At 38.6% G+C, this 17,169-nt stretch overlaps 1 protein-coding gene across 1 annotated transcript; it reads right to left on the minus strand.

The window, feature by feature from the left end:
• Positions 1–5,340: 5,340 nt before the first annotated feature.
• On the minus strand, positions 5,341–9,683 carry LOC143882326 (alpha-1,2-galactosyltransferase gmh3-like). The gene is made up of 5 exons (XM_077385866.1): positions 8,998–9,683; positions 8,850–8,882; positions 7,455–7,545; positions 7,096–7,356; positions 5,341–5,636 (listed from the first exon to the last, which is right to left on the minus strand). The coding sequence occupies exons 1-5, from the start codon at positions 9,436–9,438 to the stop codon at positions 5,539–5,541; spliced, it is 924 nt and encodes a 307-aa protein (XP_077241981.1). The 5' UTR covers positions 9,439–9,683; the 3' UTR covers positions 5,341–5,538.
• Positions 9,684–17,169: the final 7,486 nt, after the last annotated feature.

Below are 17,169 nucleotides of genomic sequence, written 5' to 3' on the forward strand. Positions count from 1 at the left end.
TGTACCAAACAAGAGCCAAAGGAGCTAAGTGTAGCTCACATCATCACTCAAGCAAGCATCCAAAGATGGAAGATCATTTGAAGACCAAAGCTAAAGAGGGATCGAAGATTGCATAGGTATAATTGTACATCATTTCTCTTTAGATTTTCAAGTCAAGGCAAAACGTTTTCAAAGTGTTTTCAATTTGTTTTTCAAAGAACACTTAAGAACTTAAAATGGATTAGTGAATGGTTATGTGGTGGACCAACATGTTGGGACCCTCATAAACATTCCAAAATAACCATAGGAGTTGAGTTCCAAAAGCTAAAAATCAAACAAACAATAAAAATCAAAAACTGCGGATTTTTAGGCTTCTCGGAACTCCGAGATTTTTCTCGGAGCTCCGAGCTCGGAACTCCGAGAGTTCCCTCGGAACTCCGAGAAAAGGTCCAGTAGCGTCTGGACATTTTCTCGGAACTCCGAGAAAATTTCTCGGAACTCCGAGAAATGGTCCAGTAGAAATTTTATTTCTTCTGGCCGTTGTCTCGGAACTCCGAGAATATTTCTCGGAACTCCGAGAATATTTCTCGGAACTCCGAGAACCCTGCGACAGCTCAGAATATAGCCGTTGGGATTTGAATTAATTCTTGTATTTTGATATTTCCACCCCCAAACGGTCATATTCTTTGGAGAGGCTATAAATACAATATGTAGAGAAGTTTTTCTCACTCTCTTGATCATTTGAAAACATTCTTGAGCATCAAAGAAAACTTGCAACCTATTATTGCTTGAGATTTTGTTTTTCTCAAAACTTGCCTTGCAACTTGCAAATCTATTTGAGTTGGGATTCTAGAGCTTTCACTTGCAACCATCATTGAAGAGCAATCAAGGATCTACAAAGAGCATCAAGCTTTCAAGAAGAAGCCAAGCTACTCAATCTTCATATCTTGTATAGGTGGCTAGGACATTCCGTTTTTAATTTCCTAGAGAGCAACCGCTTAGAACTCGGCGGAGAAGGAGAGTCTTTGTAAAGGTGTAAGGGCATCCTTGTTTAATATCCCTTGGAATTGTAACCGCCTCGGAGTCGGGCATCGTGGAGGTCTCCAATAGTGGAATCCCTCAAGTGCGACCTTGAGTAGAGTGGAGTAGGCCGTTGGCCGAACCACTATATATCGGTGTGTCATTTCTCACTCTTGCATTTCCATTATTGTTTGGCTTGGCATTTCACTTTGTTCTTTCAATTATATTTGCACTAACCAAATATTTAATTAAGTGAAGAAAAATTCCAATTAGGGTTTATAGGTAATTTTCAAAAGGCCTAATATTGAGTTAAATTCAATTCACCCCCCCTCTTGAGTATTTCAAAATGAGACCCTAACCTACTCTAGGAACAAATTGGGGATGCTAGAACACTAATTTGATAGGGTTTCTATCCTAACTGAGCTTATTAGGGTTCGGTCAAAATGGGGTGTCTACAGATCTTGGCAACCTAAAATCCTTAGCAACCCCATGTTCCGGCTTGTCACTAAGTTAAAGAGAACAAAGCTTGCTCTGAAAAAATGGAACAAAGAAAGTTTTGGTATGGTTTGATCTTCAACTTCCCATTATAAGACTGAAACTTGAAGACATTCAACAGAAAATCTCTACTGATCTTCAGAATCTGACTCTAAGAAGGGAGGAAAGTGTTTTAAAAGAGCAATTCATGTTAACTGCTAGGCGGGAAGAAGAGATTGCTAGACATAAATCTAGAATCTCTTGGCTGAATTCAGGGGATACTAACTCCAATTTCTTCCATGCTGCTATCAACTCAAGGAGAAATATCAGCTACATTCAGGCTGCTGCTTTGCCCAATGGGGAAATCACCTCTAACCAAGCCGAGGTAAACCAGATATTTGTTTCTCATTTCCATTCCATCCTGAATTCTATTCATCATGGTCCCTCCCTAGACTCCATTCCAAAACCCTCAAAATGTCTTACTCTAACCCAAGCTAAAATCCTCCCCGATTACTAGTGAAGAAATTGAAAAGGTTGTCAAAGGTGCTGATGGGAACAAAAGCCCAGGACCTGATGGCTTTAATGGAGATTTTTTCAAAACCTTCTGGTACCTAATCAAGCGTGATGTAGTTAAAGCCGTGCAAATTTTTTTTGTGACTGGTAAACTTCTAATGGAGGTCAATGCCACCTTCATTACCTTAATCCCAAAGAGCCCTGATTCTTGCTCCCCTGAGAAATATCGCCTCATTTCCCTCTGCAACTTTCTCTATAAGATTATCTCTAAAATTTTGGCTAATCGGCTTCGTGATGTTCTAGGGGATATTATCAGCCAAAACCAAACTTCATACATCAAGGGTAGATTAATCCAAGAAAACATCCTCCTCACCCATGACTTACTGCACAACTTCCATAGGGCTTCCCAATCTCTTTCTATGTACCTCAAGCTTGATCTCCAAAAGGCGTTTGACAGTGTTTGTCATAAATCCCTTCTCTGTTTCATGAAGAAAATTGGTTTTAAGGACTCTAGGTGCAGTTGGGTCACTGAATGTATAACTACCCCTGTTTTCTCTGTGCTAATCAATGGCACACCAAAAGGATTCTTCCCCTCGTCAAATGGGCTTAGACAAGGAGACCCCGTCTCCCCTCTTCTCTTTTGCATACATATGGAAATGCTTACATGCATTCTCAACGAAGCTATCCACTCTAAGGCCATCTCCACTCCCTTTTCTAAGAAAGATATCCACATTTCCCGCCTTCTATTCATTGATGAGTGGTCATTTTCGCCAATGCCTCCCAGAGTGTTGCCCAATCTCTGGCTAACTGCCTGGACAGATTCTCATATTGTTCTGGCCTTTCCTTGAATAGACAGAAAAGTGAGGTATTCTTCAACAATTCCAACAACTTTCAGAAAGACCTCATTTGCTATATCCTCAGTATCCCCTCTGGCTCTTTACCCATCCGCTACCTCGGTCTCCCCCTCATCACCTCAGGCTCTCAGCCAAAGACTGTTCTCCCCTGGTTTCCAAAATTCGGAAAAGATTAGCTGCTTGGAATAATCTCACCTTGTCTAGAGCTGGGAGGATTGAGTTGATCAAAACGGTTCTAATCTCCTTCCAGGTCTATTGGTCGGCTGCATTCAATGTGCCTATCCAAATCTTGGAGGAAATTGAGAAAATCTTCAAAACATTTATCTGGTCTGGGCCTAATCACTCCAATAATATTCACCTCGTTGCTTGGGAAAATCTTTGCAAACCAAAAGCTGAAGGAGGAGTAGGTATTAGACAACTCAGAGATATCAACCAGGTGGGCCAAATGAAGCAATTTTGGACTTTAGCCTCCGGTAAGCCTTCCCTCTGGAAAGAATGGGTCTCCCGCAAATATATTAGATCGCAGAACCTTTGGACTATTCCAATGCCTTCCTCCCCCTCATGGGGATTCAGAGGGATCCTCCAGACTAGGGAGACAATGAAGAAGCTCGCCTGCTATGCTATTGGTGATGGTAAATGCATTGATTTCTGGAAGCAACCTTGGCACCCTAATGGCTTTGTCTCTGACCTCATTACTCCCGGCTCCTTCAATATCTACCCAAAGAATGTTCAGGTAAATCAGCTGTTCTCTGGCAAATCCTGGGACCCCCATCTCCACGACTTGAAAGAGATCACTTCTTCAGCCATTCTTATCCCCGGTCCCTCAAACATGGCTATTTGGAAGCCAGCTACCTCTGGAGATTTCGACTCAAAGTCTGCGTTGAACTCGATCCGGAAGACATCTCCTCGGATCACCTGGGTGACCTCCATTTGGTTTACTGGCCATGTGCCCAGATTTGCCATTACTGCTTGGTTGGCTCTTCAAGGGAGATTAACTACTCTCTGTCACAGCGCCAACGAATCAATTGACCACATAGTCTTTCGTTGTTCATACTCAAGATGGGTCTGGAACTCAATCCTATGGAGATTCAACATCAGGAAAAACCCAAAAAGATCGTTACTCCTTGAAGAGGAATGGCTACGAAATTGCTCCCGTGGCAAAGGTCAGTCTGCTACTGCTCTAAGATTAGCATTCCAAACTGCTATCTTCTTCCTCTGGTTCGAGAGAAACAAAAGAGTCCATGAGAAGAAAGAAACTCACAAACAATCTGTCCTCAAGCACATCCTTCTCACTGTGAGACACCGCATCTGTTTCCTTAAACTGGATGATGGAGATCTTACTCAATCCAAATTCTTCTCCGAAAACTTTGATCTCCCAATCTTTCAGAAAAAGGATAAAATTCAGTTATGCATCTGGCAAAAACCAGATATTGGGTGGTCAAAACTGAATTCTAATGCGTCGCTCACTGATTCAGAAGCTTCTATTGGCTGCATCATTAGAGATCACACCGGCACGGCAACTGCTCTATTCTCCTCTCTGAAACCTAAAACAGAAATCAACATCCTGGATCTTGAAGCTATTAAACATGGGCTCGAGTTAGGGAGATCCAAAAACATTGGTAGAATCTGGGTGGAATCTGACTCCCTATCTGCTGTTGAAACCATCTCTAAGGAGACTAAATGCCCCTGGAAAGCTATCATGATTCTTGGTCGAACTGAATCCCTTCTTAACACCTTCAATGAATGGAAGATTACTCACCTTTGGAGGGAAGTAAATCAACCTGCTGATTTTCTCTCAAAGCCGGATTGCATATACAAAGGAGATGATATTCAAGTCCAAGACATCCCGCCTCAACTGCTGGACCTTATTGCTCGTGACTCATATGGAGTTCCCCATTTTAGTTTGTAATCTATCTCCATTATGTATAATGCCTCTTTAAAGGCCTTCTCTCTTTGCTTTCGGTGCCTTGGGGAGCCTGTTCCCCCTTGCTTGGCCTTTAAGCCCCCTTGAATTATGTAATCCTCTTCTTTTTTTAATATATATCTGGTAGGGGTCCTGCCTAACCCCAGCTTACCTACCAAAAAAAAAAAAAAAAAGTGCATTGGGAACATGTTTTTACACCAGTTTTGAGAATGTTTTGGGATTTTTATCAACCATTTAAGACTTTTTCCTTGGAAATAAGTGTGAAAACACATTCCCAATGCACCTTAACAAGTGCCCACCCTTTTATTTTTTGCCCATGTTACTTCACAGCTCTATTTCTTTTGAAGTAAAATGTAAAACAAACTGTAACTCCATTTGTGCACTTGAGAATAATTGTAAAATTTGTTTTACACAAATTTTACATTAAACAGAACATGCAAGAAACAGGGCCTTAATGTCAATCAAAAGAACTTCCTCACATATAAACTACATGATGAAAATGTCTTCATGATAACGGCTAAACTGTATAGACTCTATGCAGTTGCTACTTCCTACTCAATATAGACTCTATAGTCATTCAGAAACAAGTGATCCTATTAGGTTGGCTTGCCACTTTGATAAACACATGGGTAACACCGTCCCTTCATCAAATCCTAACACCATGAAAGATGAAATATAAAATTTACAAATTTTCTCACATCGTGAAAGTTTGCAAATTGAAGAAAGAAAAAGAAAAGAAAAAAAAATCATATATGTTACAGGTTTACAACATCTTTAGGATTGGTTGATCTCTTTAAGAATCTTAACCGCCCATTTTCTCTTTTCATCTAAGCCTGCCAAGTGGACCATAAAATCCCCATTCGAATAAGCACCTGCATGAAAATAATGATAGATTAATTCACAAATAAAACCCAATTCACATCCACTTAAGATTGGAATTACTCTTTCTAATAAGGATTAGTGTCCTTTGATTACACATGAGAAAAGGTAATTTGAACTGCGAGAGATGACATATGAAGGCCAACTGGACTTTCAGCAAAGTCCATAAAGCCGCCGATTAGGTCAAAGGTACAATTGAAATTCATCATTTTAGAATTCTAACTCTTGTCTATTGTGAGTGATCAAGAACCAAGTTAGGTTTTCTAGCAGTGTTTTTATTTTCCTTGCTCTTCAGATGGCTCACACAATCTGATTTGTAGATCGAGGAACTGCATATTAATTAAGGAAACTTCTATAGATCAAAGTGTTGGGATCATCCAATGGAAATGGCTCCCGGGCCACAATATATTTACGTCGTGGCCCATCAAATGGACGGTTTAGATCATCATCTGTGAAGTACTTTTACGTTATAGCCCATCAAATGGACGGTTTGGATCATCCTAAAGTGTGGCCCGTACATGTACTTTTTGAAAAATAATGGACTATAAGAACTTACCATATAAAATCTTCTTAGAGAGATGTTGCCTTTATTCGAGAGTGAAAGATTTCCAAAGATTTAATGTGGTCTTTAGTGATGGAGAGATTTTAGGGATTTGCAAGGGTAATAAAATGAAGGGTAGAATAGGTAAAGGAAAAAAAATAAAAGCAATTGAAGTCATAAAACGGCATATTTGGTAATTATGAAAATTTTTGAGGGATTCTTGTAGATATGTTTTGATCCAGGGGGTTTGTAGTAGTTTTCCCTTTCATTTTTTAATGGTAAATGATAAGTTGGCCCCTTTTTCTTCTTTGGGCCACTCTAGTGTAAAAGGGTAATCATATATTAAATACACTGGAGGGGGTCGGCCCATAGAATAAAGGGTGGCCAATATAATGCGTCCCTTAATAATAGCACCTTACCGACATCCAAAGTAGAGATGTAAAAGTGTAAGTGTGAATATAAGATAAGAAAAGGGGACGTGCTTTTTGAGGTCAAGTTCAAGTAGCTTATCTCAGCTAACCACTATAAATAGGAAATCTCCCATGTTTTTCACTCTTCCTACCCATTCATTCCATAGATCCCGACATGGATAGGATGTTCATAAGAAACCATCTTCATACAATCATCCTAACCATTCAATTTGTAGACGCACAAAACGGACCCAAATTTTAGCCGTCCATTTTAAACCCTCTACAAATCAACGCTTAGAATGATCCTATGGAGATAATTTCTTAGGGACACCCTATCTATGTTAGGTCCTATAAAATCAATAACTAACATAACTAAAACAACACAGGCACCCACCTTATTTTTGAAGTCTAGCTCACATAAGCTATTTGAGCTTGAGCTCAGAAACTATTTCCTAATAAGAAAAAGAGGTGCGGTTATAATTTTTTTGGTGTTCTTAGTACCTTGCCATGTGGTTTTTGGAGAAGTTATGAGACGGAGAGCAGTTTTCCAAGTGGGGAACCACGGGTAAGAGTTGAATAGACATTGCATTGGCGATATCCTGACGTGGCTCTCAAACTCGTCTGACGGTAAGCTTCTTATCATATACTTGAGCGCATCGTTATCACCACTCTTAGATGAGCCCAAACGAACAAAGGCCGTTAGATTCCACCACGTGTTCAGAAAATCCAAGCTCCACTGCGATCGACGGACAAAAAAGATTCCTGCCAAAAAAGAAAAAAAAAAAACTTACAAACTGCTATTTTCTAGAACGAATGGCATTTTCGTAATTAGAAAGACTTTCAGGGGTAAATTTAATTACCTGCGTTTACTCCTGTAATATCTTCCGTGAGGATCAAATCTGGAGAGCTTTGAAAATCTTTATTTCCAACTACCGCTTGCAAAATCCTCTCCTGAAAAAAAATAATATACAAAAGTTTTTAATGAGAATGCCCGCACTACTGTTTGTAATTACAGAAGAACCACCCACCGACTACAAAAAAAGGTATAGGCATTCTTGTATGTTTTATTAAGACCAACCCAAGGGGCCCTGATACCAACTGATAAGGATATAAATCTCTAGACGAATCGATGGGGCCCACAACATTAAATGTTCATGGACGCTTATTTTAATGAGAAATGATATCGCCACTACCTTATTTTAATCATAGTGCTCTACCCTTTTATTACAACGTAAACATTTTTTTTTACTTTATTAAACAATTTAATTAAAAATTATGATTGTTTATTAAGAAAGTATTTTTTAATCAACACAGGATTAAAAGTCATTTAAATGGACGCTTAGGATTATTGCCTAAGTGGGAATCAATGGTTGCTATCTCATAGATGTGACCTTTACGATACGTAGAAGAAAGAAAAATACTTAACAACAACCGATGCATGAAAAGCGATTACACATAAAAAAAAGTAACGTAAGGTCAATGAAATTTTCATGGAAATAAAAAATGCATGCATGTGGCCCATGTGGGAAGAAGGGGTGGAAATATCATTTTCGATAACCTAATCCTGTTTTCCTACCAAAAACAGTAGATTGTGACTCTTTGTTTCTTTTACTTTTCATAAGCTTTTTCTATCTTGTGCAAGTGGAGAGAGAACTTGATGATACATAAGCTTTATGCTTTTGAGATTGGATTAGATATTAAGCTTTCTAATCCTTTTTCCTCCCTTATCTTTGTTACTCTCTGTTTCAAGTTTCAAGATTAGATTCCTGTCTATTTGATATCCAAACAAATTTACTTTTTATCTTTTTGAGCTGTAGCTTAAAAAAGAACCATAAAAATTAAAAATTAAAGAAGCCCAAGAAAAACGAAGAAGTAAAAATGAAAAAAAAACAGAGAGAGAGAGAGAGAGAGAGAGATAGGGGGTGACTACAGAGTAGCAAAAGGGTGTTATTGAAAACTACATGTTTTGAAACTACACATATTATTGGAGATCATACATATGTGTAGTTTCAAAACATGTAGTTTACAATAATAAAAGGAGATTGATAAATCGCCTCCCAAATATGTTAAATTGACTCAGGTGAGTCGATTTAAGATATTTGGGAGTCGGTTTATCACGGCCAGGGAAATTATATCAGCTTGTCTTTTCTTTTGCAATTAGTTTCAAAGAGCTTTTTGGGAACTGTAATAACCTTTGACAGCACTTCCCCAAAAAAAAGTTAGAGGGGGGAGAGAGAGAGAGACCGTTTTCTTACCAGGGAGATACTTGAATTGGTCACCAGTGTATCCTGAACAACAACAAAAAAAAAAAGATAAAAAATATGAGAAAGAAGAACACAATTAAAAGACCCAAAATAATTCACAACCAAAAGGAAATGAGAGAGAGATTTTCTAAGTGCTTACTGCATCATTCCAGAAGACCCAATCATAGTTCTGGAGTTGAGATCTAACGGCTAAGATCTTACTCCAGCTAGGAGGCCTACTAATATCGATTAAATCAGAGGCATCAATAAAATCATACCCTCCTTTCTCAGCATATTCTCTTTTATTCTCACCCACAGTTTCCATCAACCCTTCAAAAGACCTCCTCCCATCTCCCCCAATCCTACTCTCACCTGACAAACTCACCATAGCTATTCTCATCTTGGGGCCACCTGAAATCTGGCCGGAATCCGGCAAACAATTCCGGCCAAGATTGTTGGCTCGCCGGAAAACTGACCCACATGAATAAAAAGACAATAATAGGATTAGTGACAGCAGAGCTGAGGGAAGCAACCATAGCCGTCGATTGGATCGCCTCGGGAGTTTGCCGGGAAGATCCCACGGTCGAGAACGGATGCCCATTTGTGGGGATCTTTACTGTGATGACTGGATTTTGAGTGTTTTGAGGGGACTTTATAAATGGGAGTTAGACTGAACAACACGCCCACCAATGAAGACTCTTCTGGACATTGGATTTTTCTTTCGATGTCTGAAAGCAGAGACTTTTATTCTGTTCAAACTTCAATCCATCTATATACACTGAAAGTCTAGTGCATAGATTCACACCAAGACTCAGTGTATGTTCGCGACCCAAGCAGTGGGGAAGGGGAGGGACCAATGGATCAAAAGGATCCAAACATGGTTGGTCACAGTGAAAAAATATTCCATGCAATAATTATGGGGCCAAAAGCTCATAAAATTTAAAAAGCAGGAAAACATAAAGAGAAAACCATTCCTGCGCTGCAGTGCATGGAGCTTATCTGCGCTTTAGCGGTTTATAAAGCCTCCATTGGTTCCTTTCTTATGGACCCGTTGTACATTTCAAAGGGAGACCCGCTATACGAACCAATGGGAGGTTTTATAAACCACTAAAGCGCACGGAACGCTTTTCTCAAACGAAACCAATTTTAAATGTGTATTTTCTTTTCACTAATTTTTTGGGATTTTTATGCTATCTCAACTCCCTACCACACAATTCTCTCCCTCTCCTTCCCATAGAGTGGGCACATGAATTTTTCATGAACTAATTTTTCATGACAGCCAAACATGGCCGCATTACCTAAGGAGACATCATTTGGGCACAAGATTGAGATGTATTGGAATGGTGTCCACTGGATCCATATCTTAAGATTCGAAATTATTTAAGATTCTTACCCAAACTTAGCCACAAAATCCAAAGGGTGTTTTATATTGAAATAGACCAATGTACAAACTATCACATATATATATATATAAAACATGTGTAGAATTCCTTTCCCAATGCACCTTAACAAAACCCTAGTTTTAATTCCATCTCTACACATTCACATTCCTCATCTGTTGGGCACTCTTTCAAGCATTGGCGCGGTAAATAAAACCCCTCAAAACGGATTCTCACTTACAGAATTTCAAAATATTTCCTTTTGTACTGCCGTACTTATTTTGTTTCCTCTCCTTTCGGCTAGCATTTGTTAACTGGCACGCCATAAATAGTCCTCAAATCTATAAATTTCAATTATTTCTTTCATATTTTCATAGTCTCCTTCTTTTTTAACTTATTCTTGTTTTCATTCTCATCTCTTCTCGGTCTTCCATTCAAGACAAAAAACCAGCCCTCCACTGCAAGCTGCCCTAAATCGACACCCTTTTCCTGGCCGTGATCCACACCTCTCCAATGACTAGCAACTAACTCGAGTTGACACTCTTCCAGTTAGCATCGCTAACAGTAGAAAATCTCGTCACAAATGCGAAAATATCAGATATAATTGCTTCAATTATGTTGGAATTGTGTCCTATTGTTTCTTGATTTTTCATGGGTCGACGAATTTACGTTGTTGTTTGTTGTTTTAATTAGCCGGACTTGTTGTTGAAGGTACAGGGGCTCGTAAATAAAGAACGGACGAGAATTCAACCAATAAGGGATGTGAATGGATCGTGAAAAAAATTGGTGGATCTGAGCCAAAGTGAATCCCTTAATAGTGTAACCTAACTCCTTAATAGTGTAACCTAACTAATTCCCACTTCTGATTCTCCATGATGAATTAAATTAGTTGGGTCTATTTTCATTTTTCAACCACAAAAAGATCATGAAATATGATGGGCAATGTGGGTCCTCACTAATTGTTGCTTCTTCATTTTAGCTAGCGAGTGAATCAATTGGGGCCCACTTGTTATGATATTAGAGGTTTCATATCTTGTGTACGCCTGAAGTCCGGTACTGTTTTAGAAAGTACAGGGGGCCACTTCTTAGGATGATCCAAACCGTTCATTTGATGGGCCACAATGTAAATAGGTCGTACCGCCAAATGATCTCCATTGGTTGATCCTAACCCACCACCGATTTGTAGAGGTTTCTATAATGTGCAGTCCATTTTGAGGTCGGAGGGTTACGATCATCCTATGGAGAAGATCTACCTATTAAATGAACAGTTTTGACCATCCTAAGAAGTGGGCCCATATGCTTTCTGAAAAAAATGATGGGCTTCTCGCTCACAAATCATATAAAATATGGTGATATTAAAATCACTAAGAATCTCCTTCACCATATAGGTCATTGCCCATATTCCACCTCTCTAGTTGAATGTAAATGCGGAAACCGATTAAACGGTTCTGATAAGAAAATTTCCCATTTTACAGCTCAATTACGAGGGTAATACACCTAAATTTGGTGTATTGTTGTTACGAGATGCCCTTCAATTCATACAAAACTTTTCCACAGATGGAAAAGTCCTTTTCTACTTGGATGGTTGCGTCACGGAACCTCTCCATTCTAGAAGTTTGTATTACCTAATTAGGAAATCATATGTAAAACCCATGGACTTTCTATCAAATTACAGAAATACCTGCACAATTACATCGTAAATTCCCGTCAAATATACCCTCAAATATAGAGGTAATCTAAGTCTATCTAGAAGATGAGAGTTTAAAATCTACAAATAATCTTAGACCATGGAAGATGAAGTTACCACGTTTTTTTATTCAACCGTGTAGAAGGGAGACGGGTTTCCCTCCATGAATAGTACAATTAGAAAAAACTTTAGTCGCAAGAAACAGAAGGAAAAGAAGCAACTTTTGTAGCACAAATGTATAATTTCTATTGTTGAAAAATGGGTGTAAAGTATCATCACTGCATGGGATTTTGTAGGGACCGATTTAATTTTTTTTTTTTATTTTTTTATTTTTATGACATAGGGTATGCCCACCTCACAAAACCGAAATTTCAGCCAAAATTTTAAAATTTCTGCTGAAATCTGGCAAAATCTATTAAAATAATATTCCATCTCATACATAATTTTGGGAAAATATTGAACGATGAAGAAAATTAAGATTTTTGGGTAAAATTCTTTAAATTTCAGATGAAATTTTGAAATTTCGAGTATATCCGATCAAGACCGAAACCCGAAATTTCGGATTTCGGATTTTGGTCGAAATTTAAAACCATGGTAGCATGAGGAAGTAGCCACATATGCGCAGATCTTGTCTTACATATTTAATTCATCTGAGGTGGCTGTTCGGTGGCTGCTCTCATTCAACAGCCCTTCTGTGAAATGCCTTCTGGGAACAGATGGTCCCCAGCAATTCCCTAAGGACATATAAAATCTCTTACAAAGTATATGTTCTATACTTTGTAATGGTAAGATGGGTCATGCCATGCACGTGGGAAAATGACTTTTCTAAGGAGGAGGCGTTTTCCACGGTTCAGAAGCTTCTCTATTTTCATATTACCAGTTGATACGGATGATGATGCACGTGGAATGGAGAACAAAGGGTCTCATTTTAGCACAGTTATTAGTAAATGGGTGGTGTAAGAAAAAACAAACTATTATTTGATCTTTTCTCATAAGTATATGTATACTTTTGATTTTAGAAAATACTAAAACAAAAGCAAATAGTTTTGTCTGCAAGTGCGTGTGAGAGCGGTTGTAGCACCCCTTTGGCCGACCGCATGTCAATTAATGAACCTAGATGGTCCGATGGACAATCCGAATCCGAACTTAAAACGGACAGGATCTAGACACATTCATATCTATGGACACATTTCGAGACCCTATCATGGGATGCGAAATTATTACCGATTGGACCCGGACAACCAACAAAAGCCCTTGAGACACAGTCCTAAATCTGATTTTATATATATTTTTTACTATTTCAGGAAAATACCTTATAATTTTTTATAACTTTAAGTATTATTTTAGGGGTATTTTGGTAATACAAAAGTCATGCATTTTTCCAAACGAGTCCTATGTTTTGTATTTTTTTTCATTCGTCTCTCTCAAGTCTAGTTACCCACTCTCTCAAGTCTTGTTACCCTCTGCACTTCCTTCTCTAACCATTGACCCTAAGTCTCTATCCCACTACGTTGCTGCCGTTGTGGCTTACCCTCGCACCAACTGGCAGGGGCCGAGCTACATGTAGCATAAGGAGGGCAGTTGCCCCTGTTGAGTTGGGCCAAATCCTTAATAGGCCCAACTCAATTGGGCGTAGCCCCTTTAAAATTTTAAGGCCTGCCCCCGTTATGTATAAATCCTGGCTCCGCCACTGCAAACCGGCCATGTTTGTGTCTGCAGTTGCCCTAATGATGAGAATTTCAACTATGTAAAATGTGAGCAGTACCTACTACGACATTCTGATGGATGGTCTGATTTCAAATTGATCGTGACCTAGACATAGGAAGTACGATCTGAAGAAGAAGACTTCGAAACTGAGACGGTCCAATTTGAATGGCTAGTGACTAAGACATAGGTGGATCCAATCCGAAGTGGATCTGTTGACACCCCTAGCAAGCATGTCAGAACGAGTCACGGTTCAACATTTTTCAACCCCACCCTTAGTCACCCGTCATATATAGTATTTTTTTAACCCAGCGGTAGACCGGAAGTACACATCTCTGGGAGAAACTGAGGTGGACTAGCCGCCTCACCATCATGCATGTATAGAGGAGGCATGTTAAACTGAAGGGTGCGAGCGCCCTTGCAAAAACCGCGCCCCCGTTGGTCAATCTCAACAGCATTTATGGTTACCTTTGTCTATGCCATGTTCATTTTTTTCTGTATATCCTAATAAATGCACTGTGTTGAGATTGACCAGTGGAGCGCCCTTGTAGTTGTCATTTGCAACTCATTTGTATCAACTTCAAATCCAGTAAAATATAAGTTCAAAAAAATTAAACCCACCCTGTCCTAGTTGACCTAACTAAACCAATGATCTCACTGGTTCTTTCTGTAATGTGTTTTATATATTTGTTGTGGATTTCCTAATTGCGGGAGGGGTGGAAATATCCAATCGGAGGGGTCAAAGGCAATTCCAAAATAAAATAGTTGAAAATGTTTTTAGGGGGTGTTGAATTCAAAGTAATGTGTAAGAGCATTTTGAAAATAAATAGCTAAAGAATGTTTTTTCCAAGTAATAATTGACATAAATGATTTAAATAATTAACGGGGCTGCAAGTTTCAAACCTACTGTTGCAGGAAAATTGGCCTTCTTAAGTTTCTTAATTAAGAGAAAGCAACTGCCCGCCAACCACTGGCGGCTTCTCATAGACATAGTGATGTATTCAAAGTTCGATTTAAAGGACTTGGTTTGACTACTGTGATGGGCTGTTGGATGTGAGGGCAGCCACCTCAGATAAATTAAATGAATAAGACAAAATCAGCTGGAAAGTGAGCCATTGTGCTGCTCTCACATGTAACAACCCATTTGCGAAATGTTATTTAAACATTAAATAAATTAATATCTTCGGATCTTGAGCATCCAAATCAAAGAAAAATTCTAATTTTAACGAGATGAGTTAGAAGTACCTTTCACCGGACCTTTGAAGCTTGTAATCCGACGAAGCTGTTGTTTTTTCCCGAGCACAATAACGAGTTGGAAATGCCTCTTGCATATGGGAAACCTCTCTTTTGAACGTGAACACTCTCAAGAAAGAGTGGGAATTGTGGTGAGAGAAAGAAGGACCAAGATTAGCAAGTGCTGTAAGTGCTAATTTCCATTCCAAATTGTTTCCAAACTTAATAGTTTAGCCAATTTATGGAAAGGTTGCTTAAATGCAAGGCCACACTATGTTTAGTTACTCTAAAACATAGAAACGTTACTTTCCATAAGGAGTTTTGGAAACACCAAAACTAAGAAAAGTCTAACAAGAAATGTCTTCTGCGATTGTCGCTAGCTTTGGAAACACCAAAACTAAGAAACGTCTAACCAGAAATGTCTTCTGCTATTGTCCCTAGCAAATCCTTTGAAAACTTCGTCAAGATTTCAATTACATATAACTAGGGCAATTTCATGGAAAGCCATTTTGAAGCTCACTTTTGTAGAGGAGAAAAGCTACCTTTGATGAATTAAATGAAATAGAAAAAATCTGCAAAAGAAGTGAGCCTGTGTGGTTGTTCTCTCCTATAAAAGTGAGCAGTGAAATGGCTTTTGGCGAAATTGCCTACCAAATCCCAATTCTAAGCGTCGCTAAGGAAATTCGCGGCTCACTTTTGATGGAGAGAACATCCATCTCAGATGAATTAAATGAATCAGACAAAATATACTAAGCACTTGTGGTTGTTCTCAAGATGTGTTAAATGAATAATACAAAATCTATTAAAAAGTGTGATTGTTATCTCCTTCAAAAGTGAGCTTCCAAATGGCTTTCTGCGAAATTTCCTAGCAAATCCCAAGTCTAAGGGTTGATGGAGAATGTGGTTGTTATCTATTTTGAAGGAGAGAACAGACACCTCAGACAGTAAGACAAAATCTGCTAAAAAATGAGCCCGTTTGGCAATTCTGACTGCCTACCAAATCCCTTGCAATAATGTTGCATTGTCTAATATAATTCTAAGTTATGGTTTAAATGGTTTCGAGATGTTCTAATGGGGTTTTTTGATAGGGAAGTTTAATTCTAAAGGAGGAAATGGTTTAAGTCCTTGAGACCCAGTAAAGATCGATGGTGCTTAATCCATTGCATCTAGAAAAAGCAGGTGAAAAATATGATGACTCATGTAGATTTTCCATCTACTCGATCGTTTGATCGCCATTTGGTTGACTTTAAAGTTCATGAAAATTCTGACCATGTGCTTTCCCACGATCAGTTCCGGGCCACGTTAGAAAATATACAGCGATTTGAACAATGAGAATTTAGCATTCATTTCATTTGTGAAATCGAAGTGAAATTTCCTGGATTCTTTCCCAAGCAATATTTGGTTGCCCTTTACTATTCAGATTATGGTCCTTGTTGGCTGCTAATTTCCCAAATACAAGCATTTTTTTTATGTTGACTTTCTTCTACAGTAATTTTATAGGTGTGTGCGTGAAGGTCTAGCATTTTTCAAGAAGTTCAGTGGGGACACTTCATAGGATGATCCAAACCGTTCATTTGTTAGGCCACAACATAAAATAGGCTATACTCATGAGTCATCTAGATAGGATGATCCTAAGTCCTAACTATGGTTTTAAATTTCGACCGAAATCCAAATTTCCGGTCCCAAAGTTTTGGTTTCGGTGGAGAGCAAAATCAAAATTGGGTATACCTCAAACGTTGAAATTTCCGTCGAAATTTTGCTTTTCCTGAAAAATAATAAACTTCACACGCCCACAGTCTTATACTTCTGCATAGTCTTATATCTAAATTAACCTAACAAATCAACCGATGATCGGGCAACTTCCATGTGACTTCTGTGTGACCGTGCTGATATGTAAATTTGAACGAAGAATTGTTTAAAAGTGTACTTAAAAAGGTTCGGATTTGAGAAGACAAAAAGTATAAGAAAAAAAGGAGTAAATTTGACCACTAAAATTCCAAATTACCTGTGAGGCTCGATTTAGAACTCATTAACTGAGTGGTTGGTCATATGGAAAAAGACCAAATTCCCCTTCTGCCCAATCTCTGAAACATTTTTCGTTTACATTTCTTTCTTTTTTTTTTAAAAAAAAAATTGCTTTTTCTCGGAATTTCGGACCGAAATTCAGGCCGAAATTTGGTAAAGGCCGAAATTCGAAATTTCGCCAAATTTCGGTTTCGGTCTCCGCCGAAATCCGAAATTGCCCGGACTGAGGCCGAGAGACTTTTAATTACTTTAATGTCATTTCTTAATTTTGTAATTTTCTCTATTGTTTTTCAAGAATATACTG

This window comes from Tasmannia lanceolata, unplaced genomic scaffold (genome assembly GCF_043159265.1).
Source record: "Tasmannia lanceolata isolate RefF3 unplaced genomic scaffold, GAP_Taslan_0.1 ptg000007l, whole genome shotgun sequence".
NCBI classification, from domain to species: Eukaryota; Viridiplantae; Streptophyta; class Magnoliopsida; order Canellales; family Winteraceae; genus Tasmannia; species Tasmannia lanceolata.